Source organism: Felis catus, chromosome B1, assembly GCF_018350175.1.
Source record: "Felis catus isolate Fca126 chromosome B1, F.catus_Fca126_mat1.0, whole genome shotgun sequence".
NCBI classification, from domain to species: Eukaryota; Metazoa; Chordata; class Mammalia; order Carnivora; family Felidae; genus Felis; species Felis catus.
In genome coordinates this window covers 74,544,387-74,562,955 of record NC_058371.1, presented here as the reverse complement: position 1 = coordinate 74,562,955, position 18,569 = coordinate 74,544,387, and the positions used below count along the sequence as shown (strand labels likewise).

General features: G+C 37.3%; 1 protein-coding gene across 7 annotated transcripts in view; it reads left to right on the top strand.

The window, feature by feature from the left end:
* The window catches only part of ARFIP1 (ADP ribosylation factor interacting protein 1), a 129,508-nt gene that overhangs the window by 93,167 nt on the left and 17,772 nt on the right, over nucleotides 1–18,569 (top strand). For 6 of the 7 annotated variants that reach the window (XM_045055768.1, XM_045055770.1, XM_019828849.3 and 3 more), the window contains one exon: nucleotides 5,960–6,134. In XM_045055768.1, coding sequence (XP_044911703.1) covers nucleotides 5,960–6,134 — 175 coding nt within the window. Of the gene's footprint in view, nucleotides 1–5,959; nucleotides 6,135–14,026; nucleotides 14,725–18,569 lie in introns of those variants that run through there. The other variant, XM_019828844.3, reaches the window with a different exon arrangement.

Sequence of the window (18,569 nt, the reverse complement as noted above, 5' to 3'; positions counted from 1 at the left end):
TGGTACTTGATGTTGCCACCGCCACCATACGTCATTTCCAAAAGGCCCCTGAATACTTTGCTTCATTGCCTAGAGAGTGTCTGATTGAACCTTGGTCATGTGCCCAACCCTGCCTGCTAGAGAATAGGGAGGTGGAGGATCTCCCAGCTCCAGCTCCCTTAGAAGAGGACAAGGGCCTTGTGTTCTACCAGGTAGATACTAGATGCTCTCCACAGTCTGGCCTAAGCCTATCTTTTCAGCCTTCTTACTGCTGCTTCCCAGTAGGAGCAGTGCAACAGCAGACGTAGTTTCACTTTCTCTTCAGTGTACAAGCTCATACCTGCTTTCGTGATTTTGTTTGTGTTTTGGATACCAACTGCCTGGTCTTCCGTTTATCTAGGCTATGACCAGCTTCGAACTCTTTCGTATTTTACCTTTTACTTATTTTCAGAGCTGTTTGAATGCAGTGTTTTCATACATTTTATACACACACACATACACTCATTATTCCTCTATCTCATAACTCCCTGTTAGGTAACCTAAGTACATTTTAATAAATACTTACAAAAATCTAAAAAGTAGCAGATCAGTGATAGCATTTTTTAACTTTTGATTTCCAGCCCAGTTTTTCTCCCACTCATTCTGATTTCCTTTGAGGTTTTTTTTTCCTCTAAATACTTGAAATCCTTATTTTCTGTTAAACTTTTTATAGCATCGTTGAAAATAAGTGCAAACTATACCTTTTAGAAGTATTTGGCCCCTTGCCCTAATATGACATGACAAATGGCCATGAAAACTAAAGTCATCTCTCTAGTCTTTGAGTGCTTATTCTGAAGTATATGTTTCCTTATGCCTTACATAAGTAAAAGTCCAAAACCCTTGGGAAGTTAACTTTTAATCTTTTCACAAGAACAGATGCTTCTGTCTTATTCTGTGTTTGTAATTTTAGGTTTAGTATTAACGTGACTCTTAATGACTTGGAAATGAAGGTCAAGATAAATAGCTGTGGGTGTCTGATAGAAGGGTAGAGATGGGGTTGTGTGCCTTATTTAGGTTTTAGACTTGGTTTTTTACTTTTCCTTATCGTTTGAACTATTTATTAACACAGTATTAAAATCAGAAGGTGGAAAAAAAATAAACTGAAGGAGTCTATCAGTAACACTGAAGGAATTTCTCAGTAAGATACCCTTCAATAGGAATCCCTTCAATAACACTCTTAGTAATTGGTTCTCCAGTCTCTATTTAAATCTTTTTGTGGACATTGTCTATATTTTTCAAAGGAATATTATGTATATTATTTTATTTTTATAAATTTTATTTGGTTCTTTTCCAAATCTGTTCCTTGGAATAATGCCCTAATTTGTTTATAGTGAATCTTCCTTTTATCTCTTTAATTATTTTAAGCATTCTTATTTTCTGTTGTTTCAGATTGTTTTAATATTTGTGGGTTTTGAAGATAAAAATTCTCTTATTCCAAAATTACCCACTATCAGCTCCCAGTAAAGAACTACAGGAATCTAGTTTCTGTTTCTGTACTTTGTAATTGTCCACCTATCCTGAAATACGTTTTTAGTGCCTAAAATATATTTTTGTTTAGTATGTTTTAAAATATGTTTTATTTTAAGCATGTAAAATCTTTTTCTTCAGCCTTTATTTCTAAGATGCTTTTAAAAATACTAACCCAGGGGCACCTGGGTGGCGCAGTCGGTTAAGCGTCCGACTTCAGCCAGGTCACGATCTCGCGGTCCGTGAGTTCGAGCCCCCGCGTCAGGCTCTGGGCTGATGGCTCAGAGCCTGGAGCCTGTTTCCGATTCTGTGTCTCCCTCTCTCTCTGCCCCTCCCCCGTTCATGCTCTGTCTCTCTCTGTCCCAAAAATAAATAAAACGTTGAAAAGAAAAATTAAAAAAAAAAATACTAACCCAGGGGAGCCTGTGTGGCTCAGTCAGTTAAGCATCTGACTCTTGATTTGGGCTCAGGTCATGATCTTGCAGTTCATGAGATGGAGCCCCGCGTTAGGCTCTGTGCTGACAGACAGGACCCTGCTCGGTATTCTCTCTCTCCCTCTCTCTCTACATCCATGTGTGTGCTCTCTCTCTTTCTCAAAATAAATAAACCTTAACAGAAAAATAGGAGTGCCTGGGTGGCTCAGTTGGTTGAGTGTCCAACTCTTGATTTCGGCTCGGGTCATGATCCCAGGGTTATGGGATCGAACCCCACATTGCTCCATGCTGAGTGTGGAGCCTGCTTGAGATTCATTCTCTCCCTCTCTCTCTCTCTCTCTCTCTCTCTCTCTCTCTCCCCCCCCCCCACCCCTCTCCACAACTCCTGCGCGCTTGCACTCTCTCTCTCGCTAAAATAAAATAAAATTTTAAATATAAATTAATTAACCCATATAATGGGGTGCCTGGCTGACTCGGTTGGTAGAGCATGCAACTCTTGATCTTGGGATCATGAGTTCAAGCCTCACCTTGGACATATAGCTTACTTAAAAAAATTTTTTTTCTTAATATTTACCTGTATTAGAGAAAGACAAATTCATTAGATAAGGCACTGAACAGCACAAAGATCATTTTTTGTTTAATTTGTAGAGGAGAAAAGCCTCTGGAGATTAAAAGGTTTGCTCATTTGGAGCCAATTTCAAAGCCAAAATGAGAGCCCATTAGCTTTCTACCTTTTACTTTTGATCATTCAGCCTCAAATTTGAACTGGATTTATCTCACATTTTCATATCTATTTTAAAAAATATAAGGCGCCTGGCTGGCTCAGTTGGTGGAGCATGCAGCTCTGGATCTCAGGGTTGTGAGTTTGAGCCCCATGTTGGCTGTAGAGATTACTTAAAAATAAAATCTTTAAAAATAATAATAATTTTCACATCTTATATGGAGATATCTGATGTTTAAAGTACAATGTGATAAAAGATCTCAATCTATCCATTATATAGGTTTATTTGAAACTTTTGAACAGAGTTATAAATCAGGTTATATGTACTTATCAGGAAACCTTTAGACAACCTCTGCCTACAGAGGGATGACATTAAAAAAGAATCCCACATTAAAAGTTTCTCAGTAGCTGAATTTTCTTCTCTGTCAAAACCAGAATTTACTGACTTTTAGGGCAAGGGTCAGCTATTTGATCAGCACAAAAAGTGGCAATTTAGGCAAATGTCCGGGTGGCCTTTTAATGCTCCCTATTATGCATTGTGTACAAGTATTTCCTAGCCCTCTGGTGCTTCGTGTATAGAAAATCTTATAACAGCCCATTCAGCACTTCTCCATAGCAGCACCAACAAGGGAGTCATTTGTGGTCAGGACTTTTCAGATGTCAACACCTGTTCTCTAGAAGTTTTACATAAGCCATAGAGTAACCAACTATCACTAACTATATTGATATGGATTCAGTTCAGACTGGCACCCTTGAAGTGAAGAGTTGCATTTTGAAAATTTAGTGTGCTTCTCTTATTGGTAATGAGCACTGTTAGAGAAGCTCTTACGGAAAGTTTTACTTTGATACCATCTACAAACTCTGGATGTAAAAATTAAGGGATATAAGGTCAGTATTGTAACCTTGAATATGTTGAAATTAATCTTATTGTTTAGAAATGTTCTCTAAGACTAATGAAGGATATTTGTCTTCACGTTAAATCACCATGTATCACTATTTTTGTTCTTTCATTGTTTTTTTCTTTCATTTTTTATTGTTTTTAGTATATTTGCTTCTGGCTCGCTCCCTTCTAATTTGGCCATAATAATAAGCACTCTAAAGATATTAGTTATTACCAGGTATCCTAAGTACTTTACATGATTATTTTGTGAAGATTGTTATTCTCCTTTATAGATGAAAAACTAGAGCGGAAAGGTAAAAACATCTAGTTCAAGACATTAGAGCCAGCAAAGATCAGAGTGGTTTCAGTTTGGCTAGAAACCCATGGAATTTAATTTGTTATCATTACTAAGTCAGTCTTGCTTCCTAAATTTTTAATATCTGTCTCCCCTTTTTAGCCCCACTGCCATTGTCCTGATTCAGTGACTCATTTGTCTTTTGCCCATGGTCTTCTATTTGGTTTCTTCTTTCTGTTTCTTAATCTCCTCCAGTCCATCCTCCATTTTTTACCACTAGAGCCATCCTTCTATTCTGAATAGATAGAACATGTTACTTTCTAGATCAGAGTTCCTAAGTGGCTTCCCATCACTACTTGACCTACTGGATTAAATCTGATTCCGTTTGACATTGTCTATAGGCCCTGCATAATGGCAGTCCTGCCTACCTGTCTGACTTTAATTCCTTCCATTATCATGTTCCAACTTCAGGTTCTAACATAGTGAACTACTTCCCAAATGTATCATGGTATCTTACAATTCTTTGCTTTTGTACGTACTGTTCTCTTCCTGGATTGCTCTATTTCCCTGCCCCAGTCCACCTTGGAAGCTTTTACCATCCTTTAAAATTTAATTGTGGTGTTTTAATTCTGTTCTGAGCTACCTAATTAGGCAACTCTTCCTCTTGATTTCCACCCTGCCTTATTCTCCCTCCCTCATGGCAGTTACCATTGTCTCATTTTGTTATAGCTGTTTAAGAGCTTCTCTCCTTCTAAACTGCAAGCTTCTTGAAGATAAACTTTTATCTATTCATCTTTAGAGCTCTGGTTTCTAATACAGTGCCAGGAACATAGAAGGTGCTCACTTAATATTTGTTGAATGTGCCAGTGAATGAATGAATGATTCTCTTGGCCCTGAAAGTTCAAGTTTGTTAAATTCAGTATAAGATAAAAATAAATTAGACTCAGTACAAGGGACTGATGTGTTCTTTCTCAAGTCACATATGTGATATAGTTTATGTTGTTTAAAATATTCTTAATTGCCAGAATAGGAGATATAGATTGTACTCTGGATACTTGAATAAAGAGCTTTAGTTCTACGGCATAAGCTTTGTAATGCTGATTTTGACTAAATCAGAGGTCACATTGTTCTTCAGTAGAGACTGCTAGATAAGTCTCTGTTTAATAAGCAAGGTAGTACTGTTTACACAAGTACTGTGACAGAAGCATCGTGAGGTGCTGTGTGATCATGGAGTGATGGTGGTGGGTAGTATTTCAGTTAGTGGTAGGAGAATATTAGGGAGTAGGCGTTTTAAGGAGCACAAGGTGTTAAGTGCTCTATAATAGATGGCACTGTCACGTTGTAAATACTAATGTTTCAGAAATCCATTCAGAGTTGCTCTGTCCCATATGGTAGCCATTAGCCACATATGTCTGTTTAGCACTTGAAATGTGGTTAGCCTACATTGAGATGTGATAGAAGTGAAATATAGACAATGGATTTCAAAGGTTCAGTACTAGCCCACCCCCAAAAGTAAAATAGTTCAGTAACAGGTTTTTTTTACATTGATTACATGTTACAATGATAATATTATAGATACATTGGGTAAAATAAAATCTTTTGTTTAAAAGGTGAAATTAATTTTTATTCTTTTAACGTGAATGCTAGAAAATTTTACGTTACATATGTGGCTTGCATTTTATTTCTGTTGTGCCTTGCTGGCTAGATTATACTTTAAGGATGCCGACCCTCAATATAACTTCCTTTTCCCACTTAAAGTATGTCATCCTCAAGTCTGCCATCTTAATATGCTTTGTTTTGTTGGTATTAACCAATTCCCATGGGAGATAGATCACTTGATCTTGTTAGCGTTAGGTTTTGACTGCTGTTTTTTAAACTGGTTTTTCAATTTTGGACATTCTGCATGTCAGTTAATACTGTACTTTGGAAGGAATAGTTAATTAGATTAATAAGCAGCTCCCCCTTCATGCTTGTACTAACAGCTCTTTGTATTAAAGAAACATATGACTTTAAAAGCATAAGGTATAATATATACGAGAATTATTATTTATTCATGTATGAGACTGTCATGTATTTCCAGCTCACCTCCTGAATTTATTTCACTCTGTTTTTGTAATATGCTTCACTTACTCTGTTCTTTCCAGGATCGAATATGATGCCTATCGCACTGATTTGGAAGAATTGAATCTTGGACCACGGGATGCAAACACCCTGCCAAAGATTGAGCAGTCACAGCATCTGTTTCAAGCACATAAGGAGAAATACGATAAGATGCGCAATGATGTTTCTATCAAGTTGAAATTTCTAGAAGAAAATAAGGTAAATTCAGTCTTTACCTTCTAGATAAACTTTCACGGACTTTATTTAACTTAATTTAAATCCAAGTTAGTTAACATACAGTGTAATAATGATTTCGAGAGTAGAATTCAGTGATTCATCACTTACATATGACACCCAGTGCTCATCCCAACAGGTGCCCTCCTTACTCCCCCTCACCCATTTACCCCTTACCCCTACCCAACACTCCTCCAGCAGCCCTAAGTTTGTTCTCTGTATTTAAGAGTCTCTTATGGTTTGTCTCCTTCTCCGTTTTTATCTTGTTTTTGCTTCCCTTCCCCTATATTCATCTGTTTTGTTTCTTAAATTACACGTGAGTGGTATCATATGGTATTTTTCTTTCTCTGACTGACTTAATTTCGCTTAGCATAATACACTCTAGTTCCATCCACGTTGCAAATGGCCTTTTGATTTCATCCTTTATGATCACCAAGTAATATTCCATTATGTATGTATACCACGCCTTCTTTATCCGTTCATCAGTCAGTGGACATTAGGCTTTTTCCATAATCTGGCTATTGTTGATAGTGCTGCTATAAACACTGGGGTGCATGTGTTTATGGACATTAAAATGATGTCACCCTACAGCTCAGTTGGTTAAGCCTCTGGGTCTTGGTTCCTACTCAGATCATGATCTCATGGTCGTGAGATGAAGCCCCATGTTGGGCTCTGTGCTGAGTGTGGAGCCTGCTTGGGATTCTCTCTCAATCTCTTTCTCTTTCTGCCCCTCCCCCACGGGCATGCACACAAGCTCGCTTGCTCGCTCGCTCTCAAAATAAATAAACATTTTTTTTTAAATGATTTTCTGGGGCACCTGGGTAGCTCAGTCAGTTAAGCGTCCGACTTAAGCTTAGGTCATGATCTCCCAGTTTGAGTTAGAGCCCCTCATCCTGCTCTGTGCTGACAGCTCAGAGCCTGGAGCCTGCTTTGGATTCCGTGTGTGTGTGTGTGTGTGTGTGTGTGTGTGTGTGTGTATGTGTGTGTGTGTGTGTGTCTGTCTGTCTGTGTGTCTGTGTGTCTGTGTCTCTCTCTCTCTCTGCCCCTCCCCGCTCATGTTCTCTCTCTCATTCTCTCTCTCATTCTCTCTCTTTCTCTCTCTCTCTCAAAAATAAATTTTAAAAAAATTAAAAATGATTTTCTAATTTTTTTTAATGTTTATGTACTTTTGAGACAGAAAGCAGAGGAGGGGCAGAGAGAGAGGGAGACTCAGAATCCGAAGCAGGCTCTAGGCTGTGAGCTGTCAGCACAGAGCCTGATGCGGGGCCCAACTCACAAACTGTGTGATCATGACCTGAGCTGAAGTCAGGCACTTAACCGACTGGGCCACACAGGCTTCCCAAAATAAATAAACATTTAAAAAGTAAATAAATAAAATAAAATGTCACCCTAAAGAGAGATAAATAGAAAGTTTTTTGTTTCTGTTAACTCCCTTTCATTACAGTTGCAAAATGGAATTTCAGCTGTAATCAGTGTTTTGAGTTTTTAGAAGAACAAAAAATATATTTATCTTTCTGTCATAAAAGTCATCATCAACCCTACTGTCCCAGTCTTTCACATGGAGTTGCAAAAAAATATTTGATGTTCAACTATTGATGTTCAGATTGGTGTTGATTGACAGATGCTTTAAAAAGTTACATAATTGGGGCACCCGGCTGGGTCATTTGGGGGAGTGTGCAACTCTTGTTCTCGGGGTTACTAGTTTGAGCCCCACACTGGGCGTAGAGATTACGTAAAAAAACCAAAATCTTAAAATAAGAACAAATAAGTAAATAATAAAATAAAAAATTACATAATGAGAGATTCTGCTTTGAATATTTTGAAACTTTTTTATTAATGATAGGTACAGATTTTAGGAAGAGAAGAACATTCTTCCTAGTAATTGATAAATGAGGAATGACTAAAAGGCTCATTAGCATAACCTAGAAGAAGTAAGCCAAGAAATCAGTTTTCCACATTACTTCTGTGTAACATGAACCCATCCAAAGGCGAGAATGGTGAGAGCTGAGATGGGCCTGCTGTAGGCTTCATGTGGAGATGGATTCACATAGTAACAAGCTCCCGAGCTTTGGTTTACGTACAGGACAGGTTCCTTTGTTTAACATGTCTGCATACTCAGTTTTGTGAGGGGGATTGCAGTTCTGGAAAGAGGAGTCAGTAGTGGACGCAGCACAGAGCAGGCGGAGTGGCTCAGTCTTGTGGCGATGGGGTCTTCCCACTGCATGTTAGTGGTCCACTCGTGCTTTTCGCATCCTCTGAAGGCACAGTAGGTCTTCAAATCTGCTTTCTTTAGGTACCGTGCCTCTCAAAATTATTCTTCAGTTTTAATTGTCTGTTGATATCTTCTTGTTTTTCCTTAACATATTTTTAGAACCTCTTTTGGCTACCATAAGAGCTGCAGAATAATACATTTCCTTAGGATCGACCAAGTCCTGCACCATCACTCACTGTTTTTTTTAGCGGCAGTGGGTGAAAAGTATTCACCAGAAGCCATTACAGTGTCAGTAAAGGAAACCTGAGCAGAGTTATCAGACAGATTTCCCGCATCATTCCAGCAAGAATGCAGTACAGCCTTTCAGCATGTCATTCACATGTCATCCTTTTTAGTCATTCGTATATATCTCTGTAGATGTATCTCTCTGTAGGTACATATGTACAGAGAGATAGATCAGTTACACTGCTTAATATTTTAATGGATAGGAATATATTAATACTTAGATATATGTTTTAAATACAAAAATATTTTTTATATACTCCTGTAACAGTTCAGCACTGTATACTGTATAGTGCTACATGAGGTATGCGCCAGCTAACATTTTAGAGGCTCTATCCAAAGCTAATTTGAAGGGAAAGGAATTCACCTAATCTACGGGTACAGGACCTCTGCAAATAGAGAAAATGACTTTAGGAAATCTATAAAATGGTAACTGTTCCGTCGGAATGTAATGGTATTGTGTGCTATCCTCTGGATGGTGAGATCATGGGTAATTTTTGTTTTCTATATATTTTTCTATATTTTAGATGATTGTGTTGCCTTTCTAAAAAAGAGAAAGTAATGTTGAAAGAATCAGTATCCCAAAGCAGCTCTGCTTATATGGTTCTTGCCAGAGTAAATAAAAATAGACAAACCACACAAAGATAAGCAGTGGCCACGTGACTGCTACGTGTCTTAATAGAACTATTTTTGGATCTTAGGAGATCCCAGATGTAGACTTGAATTAGTGAAGGCACTTCTTATTTGTCAGTTGCATGTATTGTCAGCAATACATGCATTTTACATGTATTCTCTCAATCCTCATGACAATCTTCATACTTTCATTCTTTCAGTAAAAATTATTGGATACTTTCTATACGGGGAATAGGTCAGTGAAAAAAAGACAAAACTCTGTCCTTTTGAAGCTTACTTTCTGATTAGTCATATACTCTCGTCATCTGTATTTCCCAGATGAGTGAATTCATCTCACGTAATCTTCTGTGATCATGTATCCCCTTCACTTCTGATCTTTTGAACCTCTCTCTGATCTGCCCACTGCAAAGTTGCTCCTCACTTATGAGGAAGAGTTGTATGACATAACGTAGGCTCTTCCTTTTCATGTGTCCAGGAAATGTTCTAGATCTGGGAACGCCAAAATCAATATTTGAGCTGTGGAAGATAGACTGAAGAAATGATTTGGGGCCTAAATCTAGTGTCATGACTGGCTGAAGTAGCCCTGTGTTGCTAATGTGAGAAATACGAAGGAGGTACAGAGGTGGCAGGTAGAAAAGAAATTGTATACTTTCTCCTCTGTCCTTGCTTTGCCTCACTTGTTTTTTGCTGTCCTCTGCTCTGCTCTAGAGTTGAGCAGCATAGGCTAATGAATAGGCAAGTTGGACTGTATCTTTTGCAAAAAATTCCAGAGTAAGAACATGAAAACCTGGGTTCCAGACCCATTTCTGCCACCTGCTAACATTATGATCTTGGACAAGTCTCTCCAAGCTTCTGTATTTTCCTCTGGAAAAATGAGGGTAAATCATGCCTTGTGTTAAGCAAGTGAAAAAAAACACACTGTCTATAAGGGGTAAAGTACTGTTCACCAGTATTTATAGAATTCCTGCTGTATGCCAGGCACTTGGCTAGGTGAAGGGATGAAGGAGAAGGAAAATAAAGTTTATGATCTTAGGGAGTTACAAAAACATAGGATGGGTTTGTTTTCTAGAAGTCATCACCTTCACACCTTCCCCTGGTGGTTTTTGAACTTAACCTGTATCCTGCCTCCCTTGTGTCTCTTTTGCGGGTACGAGCAGAAATTGACATTAGAAAAAATGTGACAGGAGACATGAACTACATTTATTTCAACATACATATTAATTTGAAATACTAAATTTATATCATTTGGCATTACATAAGCAATACTTTCTCAGTGGTAAGTGAAGATAATGCATTGACTGTTCAGGGAAATCTTAAAGATCCATGGAAGAGATAAGGACTTCAGCCTAGCCTTGAAAGATCCGGAGGACAGGCCTAAAAGAATTGGGAGGAGAACCTTCTTGGCAAGGGCAGTGGCCTGCATGTAAGAATAGAGGAATACTCATGTTTAGTAGAGAAATAGACTACCATGATGGAACATAACCTTCACATGCTTTAAAGGAAGAGAGAATCAGAAAGGTAATTGGAAGCCACATTGTATAGAGCCTTGTTCACATGAAGATTGAATTGTGGCCTCAAAAAGGATGCATACTGAGTAATGAGGGACCAGCCAGGTCATCTCTGTGAAGTTTAAATGTCTGTCAAGATGGCTCTTAAAATCCAACTCTATCTTGTTGGCATTGAAGAATTTGTAAAGTTAGGAGTAAAAAAAAATACATGACTTAAAAACACTACAGTTTAAAGGAAGAAAGAAAGTAGAAGCACGCAGACCAGTGAGGAATCTTTTATAGCCAAATGAAGTGATAAAGAGCCTGACGTAGGGTAAATTCCAATAGCAACAGAAAGGAAAGAATACAGTGATTTCAAGTCTGCATGACCGGGGTTGGGAAATCAAGAGAGGAAGCTAATTTGGCTTGAAGGTTGTAAGGGATGAGGAATGGGTATTTATTCCCTTTAACCCAGTGCTCAGTTTGAGGTGATGACAAAATATTCACATAGAAACAGTTGGTAGGATGTTAATGATGTGAGTTTGGAGTTGGAATGAGCAGGGTCAAGGCTTCAGAGATAAAGGTTTGGAAGTCATTGCCTTTGAGAATAACATTGTTGTCACATCTTCTTTTGACCTTACTATAAAATTTTTTTTAATTTGCCTTTATTCTCAAGGATTTATGTTCTTAGAGAGTCCTAGAGATAGTCTTTGTTTTCAGCTTTCCACAGTTGTCATTAACCTAAGTTTCAATTTGAACTCCATAATCAGCTAAAAATCAACTAAAATAAAATCTATAAAGAAACTCTGATCTTTTTCTCTTATTTAACTCTTAAAAACTATAAAGAGATAATATTGATCTCTGTTTTATGTTAACCAATCAATAACTGTAATTTGGATGAAGACTTAGATTCATGAGAAAACTTTTTTATTGTTGAGCAACTTTTACCCTTTTATTTTTAATAACTCTAACAAAAGGAGGAAAAAGCAAGCCTTTAGGCTTACAAACTGTCTTATCATCCCTGTTTGCTTTCTTGGCAGTGTGAAATGCCTGAAATCTTGTGTTTTTTCTTCTTTTGTTAAAATAAGCTGAATTTGTACCTTAATATCTCCTTTATACAAAGTGTCAGGTAATCCACGTAGCACTTGAATTTTAACAAAATATACTCTTCCTATTTCTTAAATATTGTATATTGAATTTTTTAAAACATAGGTTATTTTAAACATCATGTAGTGTGTTAGTTTGTAATTTGATAATATCCTAAAGGTTAATGCTTGTCTTTACAGCTGTTTTTTGCAGCTTTTGGGGGAGGAGGCTTTCTTTGACATCTCTCATTTCATGGCTTTTCAAGTGTCTTCCCATAGCAACACTTCTGTTCTAAAATGAGAGGCCAGATAACCCGACAGTTAAAATGATGCATAAAGTAAAAGCAGTCACTGAGTAAAGGACTAAGAACCATTCCTGTGACTGTTGTAATATATTTTAGTAGCCAAACATTGTGAGAATGTTTTTGTTTCATTCTTACAACTTAAAAAAAATTTTTTTGAGAAGGATTGAAAGGTGGATTCTTCTCTGTATTTTAGAAAATTGAAGCGTTTATATGTAGTTAGTCTAGCCTTCCTTCTTTCTGGGAAAACAAAGAAAATAGATGTGTAAAATACACACATTCCTGTGTGTGCGTTCATGCTGAGTGATATGTGCACATCTCTCTTGTCATTTACTTTTAATGGAGAAATTTGAATTCTATTATGTACAATCTGTGCTCTTTATCCACCCACCCCCAAGATACATTATGTTTACCTTTAACCTAAACAATCCTTATTAATCTCTGATATTCTCTTCCTGTTTTACTAAACAACATTGAGTGGCATAGCAGTAACAACAGAGTTAATTAGGCTCTTCTAATGTTTCTGTTTCATCATTATTTCTCTTTTTCCTGTCTTTTCAGTAATGTAACATGAGCTGTTTTGTGACTTAAGGCAGTTTATTTACCTTTCATTGTTCCTTTCATGATTCAAAACAAAACATAGGCTACTTTAGTAACGAGAAGAGAATAGACATTCCTGGAATTTTGTAGACTTTGTGAGAAAGGTACCATGCCTCCTTTTACAGCCTCATGATGCCTAGCAATGGTGTTTAAATATATAATAGTTATTTTAGCAAACATGAGTTTGTGTGTCTTCCCAGAATTGAGGTATACTGCAGGGAAGAGAAAGAGATGGAAGAAAATGAGAGTCCGCCATAACAGGACAAAAGGGCAAATCCTGATTACTTCATTCTTTGCTTTAGTGAGGGCAGAGCATACTCTCAAAAATGCCTCTATCGTCTGCAGTGTGTACTGTTGCTTGTGAAGAGAAGGCAAAAAATTTACAGAAAAAATATGCACATCGTAGTGAGCAATCCATGGTTTTTAAAAAAAATTTTTTAATGTTTTTATTTATTTTTGGGAGAGAGCAAGACAAAGTGTGATCAGGGAAGAGGCAGAGAGAGAGGGAGACACAGAATCCAAAGCAGGCTCCAGTCTCTGAGCTGTCAGCACAGAGCCAGACGCAGGGCTTGAACCCACAGACTGAGATCATGACCTGAGCCGAAGTCAGGTGCTCAACCGACTGAGCCACCCAGGCACCCCTCATGTTTATTACTTTAAAACAACTTTTTACATGGCTTGGAATCACATTAAACATGAAAAGTCATTTAAGATTAATATTTCCTTTAACAGAACTATAATTTGGGAGTGGTAAATCTCTTTTCAGAGCTCCTAATGTATTAGGGGAGGAAAACTTGAATATATCAAAAGAGTCAACAAAGCAGCTTAGAGTATAAATAAAAGTAAGGATCTTATTGATTTTACTATGTTATTATTTTAAGAAAGATGAAATATACTCCTCCTTTAAGGTAATGTCAATTAATTAGCAATACCCATTAAATGCAGGGTTTTCCCTCTGTTATATTTCAGGGACTTGAGGATGACAAGGGGGACTAAAAAAGATGAACCAGACTTGGGGATGTATCCTGGACACATATTTGATTAATGCACTTACTTAATTTAAAAACCTTTTTTAAAAAAATCATAGTCATTCTGAATCTTAGATTGATGAAAAAACTGTTGTTTTCACTTGATGCCATGTTTCATGTATAATCATAATACAATAATATTCTTGAATATTAGGATTTATTTTCTAATATATTATTTAATACACTATTTTTTCTAATATATTACAGATTTATTTCATATGTATCTTATTATGAATTTGGCTTTTCAGAAAATCCATGAACTAAAATGGGACGCAGGAGAAAGAATACACAGAGAATAGAACACCTAGAACAAAGTAAACATATTCATGTAATATCCAGCTATATATGTAGTTGTGATGCTTCGGTGACTATGCAAATACATACGGTAATAGGAGATATTTAAAACCTAGTACATCTTTGTAAAAATAGGCTATAAATGTTTGGAAAAGCTTGGAAGGCAAAGGTATTCTTATTTACTAAAACTTGTCTTTGAGAGGAAAAAAAATAAACGTCTAAATTTTAAAACTGGCTATTTCTTGCCAAATATTAAGAAGCATGTTAATCATTACTTAATATGTACAAGTAGATATTCTTGAAGTCTTTTTCTTCACTGTCAAAAGAAAAGGACCCTAACTTCTTACTCTTGATAATTTTTAAATATTCATGCCAATGACTTACCATCATCTTTATTTCTACAACTGGAGGTATAAATGGGATTACCTCTTGGTATTTGCTCATAGGTCAACTGAAATTAAGTTCCACACTAAAAGAACCCTACTGGTTCTAAATAAAAAAATAAGCATTTATAGATTGAAATATGTAAGTATGTATAATAAGCAACCTCAACACTGTGCCAAATATGATTACCTACATTTGGATTCTGTGGAACATTCCCTTACTCATGCAACTTTACTTCCAGACTTAATTCCTGAGTATATTTCATCATATAATTTGGTATCGTAATATCGTGTCGTTATTGTTCTTTTTTTCATTCTTTTTTTTTTTTTTTAATTTTTTTTTCAACGTTTATTTATTTTTGGGACAGAGAGAGACAGAGCATGAACGGGGGAGGGGCAGAGAGAGAGGGAGACACAGAATCGGAAACAGGCTCCAGGCTCTGAGCCATCAGCCCAGAGCCCGACGCGGGGCTCGAACTCACCGAGCGCGAGATCGTGACTTGGCTGAAGTCGGACGCTTAACCGACTGCGCCACCCAGGCGCCCCTTTCATTCATTTAACAAACAATTATTAGATACATACTGCGTGCCAGGAAGTGTTCTGGATATTGTTGATACCCAGTGAGCAAACAAAAACAAATTCTACCCTCAAAGAGCTTATCGCCTAATAAAAGAAACAACATTGATCAAATCACACCGAAACATGTATATAAAATTTTCGCTGTAGCGGTGGTCTCAAGGAGAGGTACATAGTTCATTAAGTGGTCAGGGCAGGCTTCCATGAGAAAGTGATGTTGAGCATTAACTAGGTAAAATGAGAAGCAAAGAGTATTCCAAGTAGAAAGAACCACATATGTAACAGCCCTGTGGCAGGCGAGGGTGTGGTATGTTCAAAGAGTAAATATGATTGGAGCCAATGTGACTAGAGTATAGGACTGACCGGGAGGCAAGCAAAGGCCAGACCATCCATGCAGGTCTTATAGACTACATTAAGGAAAAGTTTGTTTTAGTATCTGTGGGTAGCCATTGAAAGAATTCTTGGCCAATGAGAAGTCTAAAATATGGAGATTGATCTTAGTTAGAACCTGAGAGTGAATATAGTAGTTTAGACAAGAGATGATGAGAACTTGTTTAGGGTGGTGGTAGTGGATATGGAATGAACTGAGGATGTCAAGAGATACTTAAAAGGTAAAATAAAATACTAAGAGCAGATCGATACGTAATTGGCACCTTTAACATTTTATTCTTTTATTCATCAAATATTTATTGGTTGCTTTTTTATGAGCCAGGGATAAATAGTAGAAATATAAATGGGCTTGCCCTTGTAGAGCTTATGGTCAAATAAGAGAAATCGGCATTAACCAAATAATTATATAAATACAAACTATGATAAGTGTTGTAAAGGGAAAATAGAGGAGTCATGTGAGTATACAAAGGGGACTTGGCTTGGTGTGGGGTATTGTGGAAGGCTAGAGGAAGTGACACTGAGGCTGAATTCCAGAGGGCTACAAAGGAGCTGACTTAAGGTGTGTGGAGGAAAGGGATTTTAAATAAAAGGAATAGAATATGCAAAAGCCAATTGAAGGTCAGTGAGGCCAGAGCATAATGAGGATGGGGGAAGAATAGCTCTGGATGAAACCAGACAGGTATATAGGGCCTACGTAAGGATGAAGTGACATAGGTACAGGGTTATTCATTACGGCATCGCTTGTAATATCAAAGGAAGAGAAACAACGCAGCAGTTCACCAGTAGAGGACAAGTTAAATAAACTGTGGTTCATTTACAGAATGGAATATTTTGTAGCTATTAAAGAAAAAAAGAGTAAGTATGCTATTGATAGAAGGATCCTTAGGACATACTGTTAATTGAAGAGTAAGGTGCAAAGCAGTGTATATGGTAGAATATCTTTTGTGTAAGAAAGGAAGGAAATAAAAATGTATAATTTTACATAAAGATTTGTGCTTGCATAAGAAAACCTGGAAGAATTAACTAAAATCAGTTACCTATAAGGGGACACTGGTCAGAGACAGGAGTGAAAGTGAGACTTCTCATTGTATACTTTTTATATTCTTTCAGTTTTGATCCTACTTATTGAAATGATAAGACTAGATTTTTAAAAGAAATGAAAGTAAGTATAGCTAGAAAATATTTGTTTTTTAAGTAGCATACACCTTATCTTTTTTTCAAAATGAGACCCAACTAGATTTCTATTTTTCAGACATGATCTAATACATGTATTTATATAGCCTATAATTTTTCTTTAGGCTTAAAATCAGATGATCAATTTTGTGTTGGAGAGAATAGAAAAACAGTTAACTTGCCAGGACATGAGTTCCCTACATTATTCTTAAGTGACAGATTAGAAATGTAGAAATGGTGTGATATAGTACCTTTTATTTATACCAGAAAATATTTCCTAAATACAAATTTGAAAAGAAAAGAAAATGTTTTCATGTATAGTACCATGTTTGCTATTGCTAGTGGTTTGGCTTCCATGCCTCTTTAAACATTTTGCTAGACCCACGTGAAGGAGGAAAAAGTTGTCTGGGGTTTGCACTGCCTCCTCTCTTTCTTCGGAAAAGAGGCAGAAATTAACTATCTTTATATAAACCATGCAGCCAAAAAGAATTGGGAGTTGAGGGTTGCTTTTGAAATTAGTATCATCTAAGGCATACCTGTCTGGAATCAGTATGAAATTTGTAATCATCAACTGGTGAATGAGAGAGAGAGTACAACTAGCTAACCAATTCGTCAGTTGTGCTGAGATTTCCAGATTTTTGTGAAGAAGTATTTAAAATTTTTTTTTAATGTTCACTTATTTTTGAGACAGAGAGACAGAGCATGAACGGGGAAGGGTCAGAGAGAGAGAGGGAGACACAGAATCCGAAGCAGGCTCCAGGCTCTGAGCTGTCAGCACAGAGCTGACGCGGGGCTCGAACTCATGGACCTTGAGATCATGACCGGAGCCGAAGTCAGGCACTCAACCGACTGAGCCACGAGGCACCCCATGAAGAAGTATTTTATACATAAGACTTAAAAGCCTCCCAGAAGGGATAGCTTTATAGTCATCAACTGTTGTTTTTATAGATTTGACTTGGTCTTCTCTGACTTTTATAGATTTGACTTAGTCTTCTCTCTCTCTCTCTCTCTCTCTCTCTCTCTCTCTCTCTCTCTCTCTCTGTCTCTCTGGCAATTATAAGGTACTTATATTTTCTGACCCTTTTTGGTCAGAAGTGATCAGTTCATTTGGAGGATAGAGTTTGAGTTTCATTTTCCTTTTGTATATGTTAGAGGGGAATGGATTGCTTGCTTTCACTTTGTGTGAATAGGGTGCACTTATAAAAATTTACTTCTTGGGGCACCTGGGTGGCTCAGCTCAGTCAGTTAAGTGTCTGACTTTGGCTCAGGTCATGATCTCAGGTCGAGCCCCGAGTCATGCTCTGTGCAGACAGCTCGGATTCTGTGTCTCCCTCTCTCTGCCCCTCTCCTCCTTGCGCTCTCTCTCTCTCTCTCTCTCTCTCCCTCTCTCTCTCAAAAATAAATATTTTAAAAAATTTACTTAATTATTACTTCTGTAGTGTTATCTGTTCTATAAAATGTTTGATACCTGTGTACTGCTCAGATCCACATTTCACTTATTTTGCCAACCTTATGTATCACCCAAGTCAGATTGCCAGGTTTTGTGATTAAGGTGAGTTTTCAAGTGATCAATTTAAGATTTGAACAGATCACTAGTAATCTGCGTTAGTTTTGGTGGCAGTGGCAGTACTGTACTTTTCTCCTTAGTTACAGTCTTTTGATTTACTTCAAAATAAAACCTTTAATTGGCATCTCTGAGTAAAATTGCAGAAGACACTAGCAGTGTTTAAGAATTTGAGGAACACCTGGGTGGCCCAGTTGGTTAAGTGTCCAACTGTTGATTTCAGCTCAGGACATGATCAAGACCTACATGGAGGGCTCTGCACTGACAGCGGGGAGCCTGCTTGGGATATATTCTCTCTCTCTCTCTCTCTCTCTCTCTCTCTCTCTCTCTCTCTCTCTCTCACACACACACACACACACACACACACACACACAAAATAAATAAACTTTTAAAAAAATAAATAATTTGACT